The sequence below is a fragment of the Copidosoma floridanum genome, unplaced genomic scaffold (genome assembly GCF_036245765.1).
Source record: "Copidosoma floridanum isolate Cflo_tuat_1 unplaced genomic scaffold, Cflo_Japanese_pri ptg000021l, whole genome shotgun sequence".
Classification (NCBI taxonomy): domain Eukaryota; kingdom Metazoa; phylum Arthropoda; class Insecta; order Hymenoptera; family Encyrtidae; genus Copidosoma; species Copidosoma floridanum.
The window spans coordinates 21,575,700-21,588,795 of record NW_028321898.1 but is presented as its reverse complement, the minus strand read 5'-3'; the positions used below and the strand labels follow the sequence as shown (position 1 = coordinate 21,588,795).

Below are 13,096 nucleotides of genomic sequence, written 5' to 3'. Positions count from 1 at the left end.
CTAACGCAGTATCTATTCGCACGTAAATTCACGTCATTATGTGGATATACCTATGTGCGATTGGCAGCTCTGCAATTGCTACAAATTTATTATACTATAATGTTGACATTATACCACAAAATTGTGAATAAATTAGTTGTAGGTATTAAAAAAAATTTTTTTTTTAGATTTTCATATGGTCGAGGAAAGTTTGTAGATGTTATTGTAATACACGTTTACAGCTAACATTAGACACTTATGGTTTACATAACGATAATTAACAAAAATAGCTAATAAACTAACGTAGTTGTCCGGATATTAATAAATTAAAATTTTTTTGTAAGCTCACAGGCATATGGTTATACTTTTTGCTTTGATAAAGAACGCAGCAGTCTTAAACTTTTCCATAAATTTTGTGGCTTGGTATATTCAATTTTTATCTTAAAACCTTTGTAGGGCATTTATATAAGCTAAAAATCGGATGGAGCTAATTAAAATGATGGAGCTTTTGAACTTAAATACACTACTGTAAAAAAAAAAAATTCATACCTGATGAACCATCATTCAATTAAAAAATATCTATTAAACTCAGTGCTCGTACATACATACATATATACATTATTGAAATCATACCTTGGGACTGGAGAAAGCAATAGGACTAAGATTAGAGATGGGGGACCCACAGGGGTGCCTCTACGTGTTTGCCAGGAGGATGTTCTGTGGGTAGGGAAATCACTCGTGAAAAAATTATCCAAAAATAATCTCGAAACGGTTTGATCTGATGCATTCGTATTTGAAATACATTTTTAATAACATATTTTAATATATTTAATCAAGGTATTCGTAATAATTAAGTAAAATACAAATGTACTTTAGCAAATTATTATAAATACTTGACTAAGTACAAATGTGTTTAAAAAATAACGTACTTCAAGTACAAAATGTATTTCGTATGATTTTTCTTAAATGAAGTATTTGAAATACTTTCCGTTCAATTGTTGTAATTAATAATTTTTGTATTTAAAATACAAATGAATCAAACGTTTAATTATTTGAAATAAAATACCGTCAACACCGTATTTTAAATAAAAATAATGATTCACGTTCACATGTACAATTTTTAACGATTAAAATACGTTATTTCCAATAAAGCACGTGCTTAAGTATTATTTGAACTATTAAACAGCAATAAACAGTACATTTAGTTCCGACATATCAATGAAACGAATAAAGTTTGCCGTGTATAATACACCCCGCGAGGTTTCGCGGAATCGCTCGTGTACAGATCGAAGCGCGGAAGAGAGCCGAGCTTTGGAGAAGAAGAGTAGAGGGGGATGAGAAAGAGAGAAAGCTCGCGTGGAGCACGATGTCGGAGGCAGCCACCAGTTGCAATCCTCCCGAGCTACGAGTCGGTTGATTATGTCACATCGCGCCTAATAATATACTCGCGCCTATATACTTTCGTCTCTCGTTCATCTGCTTGGATGTGCGTTGTGTGCGGCAGAGTATATCTGTCTTATTGTGTATACGGTTGTAGCGCCATTTTTGCCCTTACTTGCTTTGATGATCGTTGTGCTTGGAAGTTACGGTAACTCATTGTCATTGTTATTTTTCGGATGTACGAGCGGAGGTGTGATTATAGGCTTATTTTTAAGAATCAATATTTATTAATTCGTCTGTTCTTGTATTTTTTTTTACTAAAAGATTAAACTCTTACGCTTTTGTTAACAAACAAGTGAATGCACCTATCTATAATATGGTACAGGGAGAGGGAGATTAAAAATCGCTAACTGGGGGGAGAGAGAGAATTATTGTAAATTGTCATACGAAGTAATAAAGGGCAGTGATGGTCTTCCTTTATTTTCTCTATTTTTTATCAAAAACTTGTAACTAAAAAATGTTATTGAATGTATGTGACATTATGTGATATAATATCAATACGCATCGGTTTGTCTTTATGTAATAAAGTTCTATAATTTTAGTAAGTTTTGTAAGAATGACAAAATCAATATGCCTTAGGCATAAATTTCTACCAAATATTAAAATATTGTCATCAAATATTACATGCTAAAAGCAGAGATATTCGTGAATTCTATCTCAATCGGAGTAAACGGTCTAGCTATTAAATATTCGTTGGAATGGAATCAAAAGCAAACCGTTGGTTTAAAAATATTTCTCTTCCTCCCCGCTCTCCCTCCAGTTTACCGGTCACCGAATACATTTTGCATCCATGAATTTCAATACTTGTGATCTTTCGAAAGTTATCGTCACCAATTTACAAATTATCAAATCCTCCTACACACTACACGTATACTTTCCATTAAAGTAAAGATTATACAACTGTCGTGCAAAAATATACTCCCGCAAAGAGAAGTGTACCCATACTATTTCTGTAAAGTGAAACAAACGAAAAAAAAAAAAAAAAAGAAATCCCAAAACTAAAAATAAAAGTAATATGATACAGTCAGCCATAAACACACAGGGGCGCGACGCACTTTGACGCGAATTATTTTTCATTGTGGATTAAATGTCCCGTTGAACTCCCTCGTGCGCGCAACATCAGCTCTCTTTCTCTCCTATACTTGTACACCTGCATGATTATACATATAATTCACACTCGATCTTGAGTCCGAAACTCCGCACTCGGGCTTTTGATTCTCACCCAAAACTTTTCTCTCGCGAATTTCATTCAATTTACAACTTTTTCCATACTATATGTGTATCCAGAAGGATTTTTAATCTGGTGTTACCACGCTTGTAGCCAATGGCCATTGAGCGCGTAAATTTTTAGGGGCCATATTTACATTGTACAATGTCAATGGCCATTCACTAAGAGCGTAGAATCATCGATATGAAAACGCTGATACCCAGTAACAAAAGGCACGCTTGACGAAGTAGCACACCTGGAGTGTCGATGAAACGCATTTTCTGAAGATCAGTTGACTCTTTGTGCAAAAAAAGCCGTGTCATGTACTTCAGAGTGAAATAGTAAAATCTTTGCGGCAAATTCAACACTCGGCAAGAAAAAAGGACACAGCGTATGGTAAACTTTTGTTATCTACGGAATAATGCACTCGCCGAGTAACAGATGCCCAATCGTTGCCGCGCAGTTTACGCATCAGTGAAGTCGTCTACCATCAGTAACCATCACCGACATCCTCGACTACCGTTTGACTTTCTTTGAAAAACAGCTCCGTTGTCATGGAGGAAGGAGGTGAGTTTTTTTTTTAATTTATTTATTTATTTCTCTTGTACGAGACATCCCCTTTCCCTGGTTCTCTCTCGACCCCTCCGCTGCTCGTTTAACGATCGCGAATATCTTCCGGAAGATTGGAGCCCAACAGTAGAACGGAACATTAAACGAGGGTATTATTTTCATCGAGGCGTGCGCTTAAAAGTGATAATATTAAATGATACATGCGTAACTTGAAGTACCTATCTATATATCATGGGATTAGAAAAATTATTACTACAGCTATTTTTTTTTTTTTTTTTTTTTTTCAATGCTTAACTTCGTCTTTATGCTAGAAGGTAAGTCACTGATTAATAATTGCGTGTGATCTAGTGGTTTGATTGTCGCAGTTTATGCACCAAACGAAACTATATCTCGACATTCACACTTTTTAACTGCATAAATAAGGACATCTCCATATTTTTAATTGGATAATTATTACAAGACACGTTTAAATGAACGGATCAGCCTCAGGTTCAATTTGGTTTTTTTTTTTTTTTTTTTTTTTTTTGCAGTTCCTTACCCACTATAGGCCTGTTGAGATCCGATGACAAAGGGGTATCGCGATTATTCAAAAGAGAGGGTCTAGAAAACAACGAGTCATTCCTCATACCTGCCTACAATGTACAAAATTATTGATTTTCGCACCAGTGCGTAAAGAAAATTTTTACGCACTAGCATGTGAAGTAAATTCTTCGCGCAATAAGCCCAAAGCGAGGCCCAAAGCCCAAATTCGCGTGAATGGTGGCCATCACACTAGTGCAACGTCGTAAACCTCGGCTTGCTTGGGTGAAAATGTTTATATCTGCGCAAGTCATCTGCTTTGCGCACTTAGTGCGTGACGTAATATTTAATATTACATGCCATTCTAATTGCGCTGGGGTTGATTTTTTTTAACGATTTTAGATAAGGCCATCGTCAATATTTTTTAAAAATATCCAAGTACTCAACGTGTAAGAAGTTGAGTGTAACTGTTTATTTCATTCGTTGGTCTGGAATAATAGATATACGAGCTCTTTTCAGGCTTACTATCGGTATCTTAATTTGTTATTACATTCCGTGGAAAAAAGTGTTAGTATCGACACAGCCAAGTTGAGAAAAACACCAAAAACTGCTTGTACTGACAAAATATAATGATATTAACATTTTTCAACGAAGAAATTATTTGTAGGGCAAATGAGCCATGATCTTTTTCTTTTCACAACAGAAATTCCGACGGAAAATGTGATAAGTGGCGTCTATGTTTTTGATTTCACAAAACTCATCCCTCTTGGAAAATAGCTGTAAGTGCGCCTAAAGCTTCTTTACTTAGAAAAGTCAATGGGCTCCTCTTTTAATTCCAAGATGAAAAAACTCAAGTCTGCCGTCCCACTGGACGGAAAAAAAACTCTTAATGTTATTTTTTAAAAGAAATTAAGTTGTTCACACTAATCGATTCGTCAGAAAATTCCACAGCCAATGGTGTTTTCCGAAATTTATAATTTTATTCGAGCTCTTAACAACAATCACATAATGATCAATGAAATGATGAGGAAAAAAAAAAAGTTTCACCGGTAAAAAAAGCGTAAGTGCCGTAATAAATATGGGAAGTGTCGCCAGGGCAGGGAACCGTCAGAGCACTTTAGTCCATTTTTTACCAATAAAGTCAACGAGCTCGCCCTTGAATTCCAAATTAGATAAACTTACGCACTTACTCTTATTCTTCGTCGGAAAACAGTGCGAGCCAGAGCTTTACGAACCCGAAAAAAAAAAACGTAACTCCAGAAGTACTCGGTATTCGACAATAGAAAGACGACGCTGACAACGACGGAAAAATTTTAACTCGTCACTCGTTCTCACATCAATTACAATACGTATTACAATATGTTAGAAAATTTTATTTGGTTTACAAAATATCCATATGAAGTTCATTGACTGTTAAATCTGCCCTCGAGGCTCCGAGTTGAAAGAGCTTGTAGTATTCCTGCCCGAAAAAATCGCTCTTTCGATTACAAAAAATTCATTCGTGTGTTTAACTCGACATAAACAAACAGTACATCAATAACACGTTTTGAAAAAATTGCACCATGTATTTTAAATCTTTAACTTTCTTATATTCGCAGCTAAATACCGTAAATACTTTTTGTTGGCAAAGATAAAAAATTGAAAGTTGATAATCTAGTTTATCTTGTAGTTTTTAAATGAAAGTGCGCCATAAATTTTCGTAAATACACGCTTTTACGCTCAGAGAAATATACTCTCAACTGCAGACATGACTCACTTGGCACCTGCATCACTCAAGTGTTTATTTACAACATATCGGTTTTTCTGAATTGGTATTTCTACAACATTAATTCTCCCCACACAGTCTTCATTTAATCCCACGTCAAAGATGCCGTCAAAGGGTAAAATTTCATGAATTTTGTTCTCGAAAACTGTAAATGTGATTTTATTCAAACTTGTTACGTACATCAATAAAATGTTTATTTACAAATGAACTTCCGGAACATTTTCATCGTAGAGTAAATTATTTTAATTACGCCCAACATCCTTCAAATCTAGAACGAGGAGTAGCTACCGTTTAATAATAATCAATTGATAACTACTACTATTGTGGTAGAAAATTACTACATAAGCTGGCTAGAAACTCGTCAAAGTACATCCGTAAATGAACTTATAACATGTGGACGAGTTTCTCGCAAGTTTATGCAGTCTACCAGGGTAAGGTGACAGCAGTTTTAGAGTATCTCGACACTTATTTTTGAACTAAGTTATGCACTTGTCTAGCGATATATCGGTAGTACTATACCTTACGGTCAAGTGTAATTATATTTAATGTTTATTTTGGTATTCCACGTGAAACGTTGGCTTTGAGATAAAAGTTAGATGTACGTACCTATTCGATACATGACAACAATAGTATACATCTGGAATTTCAAAGATTTGTATTAAAAAAAAAAAATTCATATTTTTACGAAATCAATGAGCGGTTCATCGTAGTATTATATCAGCCTACGTTTGTAGTGTCGTCTTTTCAAGTTAAGTTTAATGCTGTTAAGACCTCACAGCTATTCAATCAGCGTTTTTTAGGATCGGTAATATTTCTCAGACATCGTTTTATAAATTGACAAAGTGTTGGTTACAAAGTCATCGGTATTTTTGTCGCGTAATTCGTGATAAAAGAATCAAATTAATGCGATTCATCAAACGTCGATAGCAAAAGCCATCGATTACCTTCGTCATCTGGGATGTCATGAGACCACAGAAATTTCATTGTATTTTATTTTGAATGCATGCGAAGTTTCATCAAAACGTAATCGTTAATGTGTATCTGCTCCCGAGGGGTGCTACTTTAATACGACTGACACCGACCAAAAATAATCCACAAAAACACGCACTTTCACGGAAGATGGAATCAAGCAGGAGATCATAGATACAACACATGACAAGCGAATAAAAAGCCAACGTGAGTTAGTATATGATAAAACCTGGGGCGAATTTCTTTAATGGAGTCGGCCAATGGTTAGTTCAAATTACTATCACTATTTCTTTTTTGTTTTCGTCCCTTGAAGGAGATAGTGTACACCAGTTGGATCTGTATAACCGACAAAGGGGGGACAAAGTGTGCGTGCCAACATCTCCCTCGAGATTCCTTTTTTCCCTTCCCTATACCTTTCCTTATCTTCTACGGGGATAAACACAGCTTTAGCGGTAGGCACTTTCATTCTTATCCCGCAGATTTATGATCTTCGTTTTTATATGAAGCTACGCACGCACTTCCTTAAACTCACGGTGTACACCCATCGAGGGCTTAACGATTTTGAGTAGGTCTGAGGGACGATTTTAAGTAATGGTAATTACGTTTCGGGTTCGATCCCGTTCTTTTTTTTTTTTTTTACTCAAAACAAGCAAGGAAATTCGTGCGATCGCATAAGATTTTATTCTCACGGGCGAGGGACATGAAAGTCCTTTTCGAATTTTGTACACAAGTTCTCATCTTGGGTGACCTCATTTTGTTTTAAACACCATGCAGTGCACGAAAAAAGTTTGAATAAAGGAAAAAAAAAACGTCGTTGTTGCGCGCTTGAATTTAAATTTTCATCAAAAAACAAAAAGATGGTCTTATTTCCATTTGAACTTTGTTCCAGAAGAGCTTAAAAATAATGCAAGGTGTAGATTAAAAGGGGAAGATAAGAGAGAGCTGACTTAATTAATTTTAAAAATAATATCAATAATCCCAGGAGTGCTAGTGGCTTTCCTCTGCCACTACCTTTTAATTTAGTTAATCCGTTTCATTTAAATTAAACAAATTTCAAAGCAAATTGCATTTCTTGTTGGCTATTTTTTTTTTATACTTACACGTTTTCTACGTAAACTTCCGTCCCCCCTGTTTCATAACAACTGTTTAAATGAACATTCATTACATTCTTTTTATACGATTTTTTTTTATGAAACAGTTGATTTTTTTGCCTTTGTCTTTGTTATTATGTATTAGTTCTGGAATAAGTGAAATTGTTTTAGTTCTGATACTGATAAAAGACGTAATCAAAATCCAATTAATATTCTAAAAGAAATACAAAGTACATAAAATTCAATACATCTTTTTTACTCTAATAATATTAACAAACATTACAATTAATTAGTTTTCAGAAATTGAAAAAAAAAGTTTTTATTTCACAGCAATAATTTATTTTATCGTTATTTGTAAAATAATTTAAAATTAAAAAAAAAGTTATTAAAAATATTTGTCATATTATTATAATGTGTTATTCTTTTTACTGCATGATAATAATAATAATAAAAAATATATCTGCGGTTATGATTACAATATTATTATTATGGTTACAAGATAGGAAAACAAAAAAAATTATTGACCCATAAAATCCAAGGGTTTAAAATTGAAAAATCTTATTTAAATGAAAAAATAATGTGTACTAAATTTTGTTCATGAATAATCATGCATAAGCTAAAAAAGTAATTTCAAGCTTTGAATTATTAAAATCGTCCGCTCGCCTTTATAGATGTGACTGATATTACATGCATACGTACATTACTCTCGTACGAACGGACAGTTTTTATAAATGGTTGTATAAGTACTTAGCCATTTTTCACCGTTAATTTCTCCACACGGAGGTCCAAGAGATTAATGACAAAACTTTATTTTCAACCAATACGAGATTCGTTTATTCACATTTAGTTACAAAATAATTACACCAAATGACATACATCTACTTCAAATGCAATGTGTTTTTTCTCAAGACATCTAGAGCTCGCAACCCCTAGAGTATATTATTATCTCAAAAGATAACTGAACTGGCTTGAATGATTGTCCACTCAGTCAACATCTCCCTTTTCGTGTCACAAATCATTGTACACTGCAATTTTTTTTCGTGAGTAGTTTCTGGGCATTTTTTATGCCTTGTTTTTCTCATCCTTAGCATAACACTTTATTAATTTAATTCCGACTCTATTTTTTTTTTACAATTTGACAAATGCAATAAATAATAATTTTGCTTCATTTATTCATTCAATTTTAAATTACTTTTTTACACGTTTATTTCATTTTATTGCTCGCAAACAAAAAAAAAAAAAAAAAGTTGAAAATCTCGTTAATAGGCCATAGCACGTATATTTATAATATTGAGTGATGTCATTGTTTATTACAGTAAACTACTTGATAGATTTTTAATATAGTAAAAAAAAAGTAAACGTTTTTTTCTTGTATAATTGAGTGAAACAGTTGAAATTTAAAAATACATAGTTTTTGGATATATTATGAAAATATTTCATCTGAGAATTAAATACAGATCCATGAGTCCTTTGATACTAAAAAAAAAAAAAAAAGTCTGATGTATACAAGTATTAACTTTAAAATTTTTTCATTAAACATAAACGTTTATTAAAAATAATACAATCTTTTGTGTTATTTTAACAAATAAATAGTAGTTTTTGGGTATATTATAAACATATTAGATCTTGAGAATTAAATACAGATCTATGAGTACTTTAATACTAAAAAAAAAAAAAAGTCTGATGTATACAAGTTTTAACTATAAAATTTTTTGATTAAACATAAACGTTTATTAAAAATAACACAATCTTTTGTGTTATTTTAACAAATAAATAGTATAACTTGACTGCTTATATAAAATTTGCAACTGCAGAAGTTGGACAAAAAAGTCCAACTATGTTTTCCTTTGGTCTTCCCTTAGACGACCAGAGAAAGAGGGTGAACGGTGCAAATGGTTTTTCGATAATATCGAAATGGCAACAGTATGAAAACACAAATAAGAAGCTTACGTACCACTGCATTTTTCAGAAAAAGGTTGCGACCAATAATCCAGTATTATAACATTAAAAAACAACGTAAATTATGTAAATTTTACCAGTTAACATTTTTTAAAATAACTTTTTGCACACGTACTGACTCATGGCCTCATTTTTATTTTTTTTATTCTTAACAATAAATTTCTCGAAGGATTTCAACAAATTAAAACTGCAAAATCATACCAATCTATTTGAGAATGACAAAAAGTCTGCATCTCGGGTTTTAATTGATATTTATGTCTAGATGGATACAATTAAAAAAAATGTTCTCTCTTTTTCTTTATCACTACCATCATTATCTTTGTCCCAAAGGATATCGAATAATTCACCAAAGTAAAAATTGATTCGGAGCAGGCTGACGAAGCTTATAATCGGGCTTATTTTTAAATCGACTGGAAACAAGAATGACTTACCTACCACCTATTTCTTACGTCTGTACTTTTTTGTAGCAGCAGTTTTAAAACTTTTGGAAAGTTGTTATTTGATCTCGATGTTTCGTATATTCAAGGTGGCTTAGGCACTTCAAAACTACCCTACAAAAGTCTATGAAACTCAGAGATTATGTTGATCAGAGAATATGTCAAACTCATTTTCAATCAAGAAACACTAAGATCATCCATCTAATTTTTTAGAAAAATTGCTTAGGAATAGTCAAGAAATCGACTATAACTCTAAAAGTACGCGATTGATTTCAAACAACAAAATTTATGGACAAACTGTTTTTTATAAGAAATCTATTGATATTATGAAAAAAATTTGTTGACGACTAAGGGAGCCTGTACATGGGAGACTTGCACTTGCAGGTTCAGGTCAGATCGCCATAAGCCCGTGCGAGTGCGAGAGAGATGCAAGAAAATATGTTCTCTCTCTCGCACTCACACGGGCTTATGGCGATCTGATCTGAACCTGCAAGTGCAAGTCTCTCATGTACAGGCTCCCTAAGATTCTAAGAAAATCGAGACAAAAATGATCTGCCGTCTTCTGCGCATGCGCAGATGATAAAAAAAAGTCTAATTTTCATTTTTGGCAATACTTTACGACTTTCGAAGTAATTATAATAAGTATAATTAGATACGTATTTAAGATAATATACTTGAGATAAAAATAATGTTTAATCCTACTTAATAAAAAAAAATTATCCTTTAATAAATTAATCCTACTTTATAAAGAATTTTTCTTGTTATGACACTTAATACCCAAACCTACGTAAGTGTCTTTGCATACCGACCGAACATTAATTAAATGTGTATTTATTTTTTATAATTTTTTAGAAAAATAAAGGGCTTACAATTTATCATTTATCTCTTTATCAAATTTTAAGCCTTTAAATCATCATTTGTTTTGAATTAATACTTGCATATTTACACTCATAGAAAATTAGAGAATCGGGTGTCAGCCATGTTACGACTAATTTTTAAAAATATTAAACAAAATAAAACATTATTATACAGACCATTCAGTTTTTAAATATTTGCATTAAGTTATTAAATTTCGTAGTGAGGACAGGCTTTGATTTTAATTATTTTATCAGTTAAGCAAAACTTTGGCCATTTGTATCGTAAAGGTCGGATAAACATTATCAAAAATTTAGCAAAACTTGAAGAATGTTATTTGCGGGAATAGTTTTGTCACTTTCATAAGCACCTAGCTTTTGAACAACAACTTGTAAGAATTAAATGAAAGAAGTTGTAAAGAAAAAATCAAGAAAACCACCCATTCAAAAACGATTTTCCGGCTCCATTTGTTAGAACGACTAAGATCGATGGAAAAATTCCACCCACCATCCACGTCACGCCCAATTCAATAGAAATTTTCACTGTGACGAAAAATGCATACAAACACCAGCAGAGTATGGATGAAAAAAAAAAAAAATCGAAAAATAACCTGTGATCCCATACAGTGATGGGAGCCAGAGGGTGTACATATTTTTATACACGCCGCAGGGTTCAAACAGCGTATACCTATACTCAAGCAGGAGGGAAGGAAAGCAAATGTAAACATGCACAGGGACGAGGGGAACGGGGGTGGGGTGAAGAGACTCGAAGTTAAAAACGTACATGTAATAATCGCATGTACACAAAGCAAGCCCGAGGGACAGGGGGAGAAGACAACGACAGTAGTGCGCGCATAGCGTGCAAATTGTATATCAAATGAGCGGCGCGTTTAGAGCCAATTGTGCCGGCTCGCGACCTCTACCACGCTGCCCGCGAAGAAGTGCCGTCGATTAAACCCATTGTTCGCAAACTTGACATACCTGGTTGCATCGCACGTATAGAATATATATATATGAACATTTATATTCATATCATAAATCTGTATCACAAAGTGTTTCTCACCTTTACCTTGACAGTGGGTTTCGTACCTTTTGCAGGTTTTCGTACTACAATTTTCACGTAAGAATGTAACGCGCGCATTCATTAACTATACTTTCCTTATCCATGTCTACATTTTATCACCACATTTGCAACAGTTTTGTTTTCGATATTTCCATGTGTGGCACGCGCTATCCATAATCCGTGCAGCAATCTGAAACAGCGCCACCTACATGGGTAAAGCGGTGGTACTTACTCATAAAAATAACATAGTATCTTATGGCCCATGACGCTTCATATATTTTTTTGAGGCATTAGCGGACCTCTTACAACTAAGTTGAGTTTTTTTTTTTAGTGTTGTTAATAGGTTTCGAGCCAACAGTAATTATTTCACTGCTTTGTGCTGAAAAACAAATTTTTTCCATAAGAAGTACATGTGCTTTAATGAGTATACGTATGAACAATTTTCCCCGTTGGTGGCGCTGTTTCAAAGTGTTGCACGGAGCGAATTCTGGGCATGTAATGCTATAGTTTTTCCATGAGCCGCCCAGTATTGATCCTTTCTGAATCTGGATACTGGACGATTGGATCCACAGTGGATCCATTATACGGGTCTAGTCTGTGTCTACTGTGTATGTAGGTATGGATCCATAATGGATCCGCATTGACTAGGATATACATCACGTGATAATGGAACTTCCATATAACCAATAAAGATTTGAAAATGAGTATTTATTATTTGTTTAGCTCAGTAGAACGCCACTGGCTTTGAGCCTGTGAAACCTACTCTTCGACAAAGACTGATTTCATCATATTTTAATAGGATTTCACTATTATATATTATATTTCTACAGCTGCGAACACCATGGATCCAGACTAGATCCATATAATCATATAATCGTTCACATACCGTAACTCACAGTTTCCATTCGGGGCGGATCAACTGACTGCTTTGGGAATGAATAAGTTAATTTTCACTCATTTCACGGTTATTACGTTATCCTTTTTCATTTATCTCGTTTTTATCGTCATGTACTATTGAACTTACTCATATAGTAAGTCTGTAGTACTCTACATATTGTAACTGTAAATAAGAGTTGAGATGAATCTGAAAAGTTCAAAATAAGTATAGAACAAGAAGACCCATTAAGCAAAAATTAAATCAAAATGAAATAAAATGAAATAAAATAAAAAATAGCTGCGAAACGATTGAAAATACCTACTCAAGGTGACTCTGAACAGTCACATTTTGTTACGAACAATTTTA

The 13,096-nt window shown here is 33.5% G+C and overlaps 1 protein-coding gene across 1 annotated transcript in view; it reads left to right on the top strand.

The window, feature by feature from the left end:
• The first annotated feature begins 1,392 nt into the window (after nt 1-1,392).
• Nucleotides 1,393-13,096, top strand: part of Adcy2 (adenylate cyclase type 2 Ac76E) — a 123,065-nt gene continuing 111,361 nt past the window's right edge. Inside the window, exons 1-2 of the mRNA XM_089594451.1 lie at nt 1,393-1,609; nt 2,741-3,193. Coding sequence (XP_089450577.1) covers nt 3,181-3,193 — 13 coding nt within the window. The 5' untranslated portion in view covers nt 1,393-1,609; nt 2,741-3,180. The remainder of the gene's footprint in view (nt 1,610-2,740; nt 3,194-13,096) is intronic.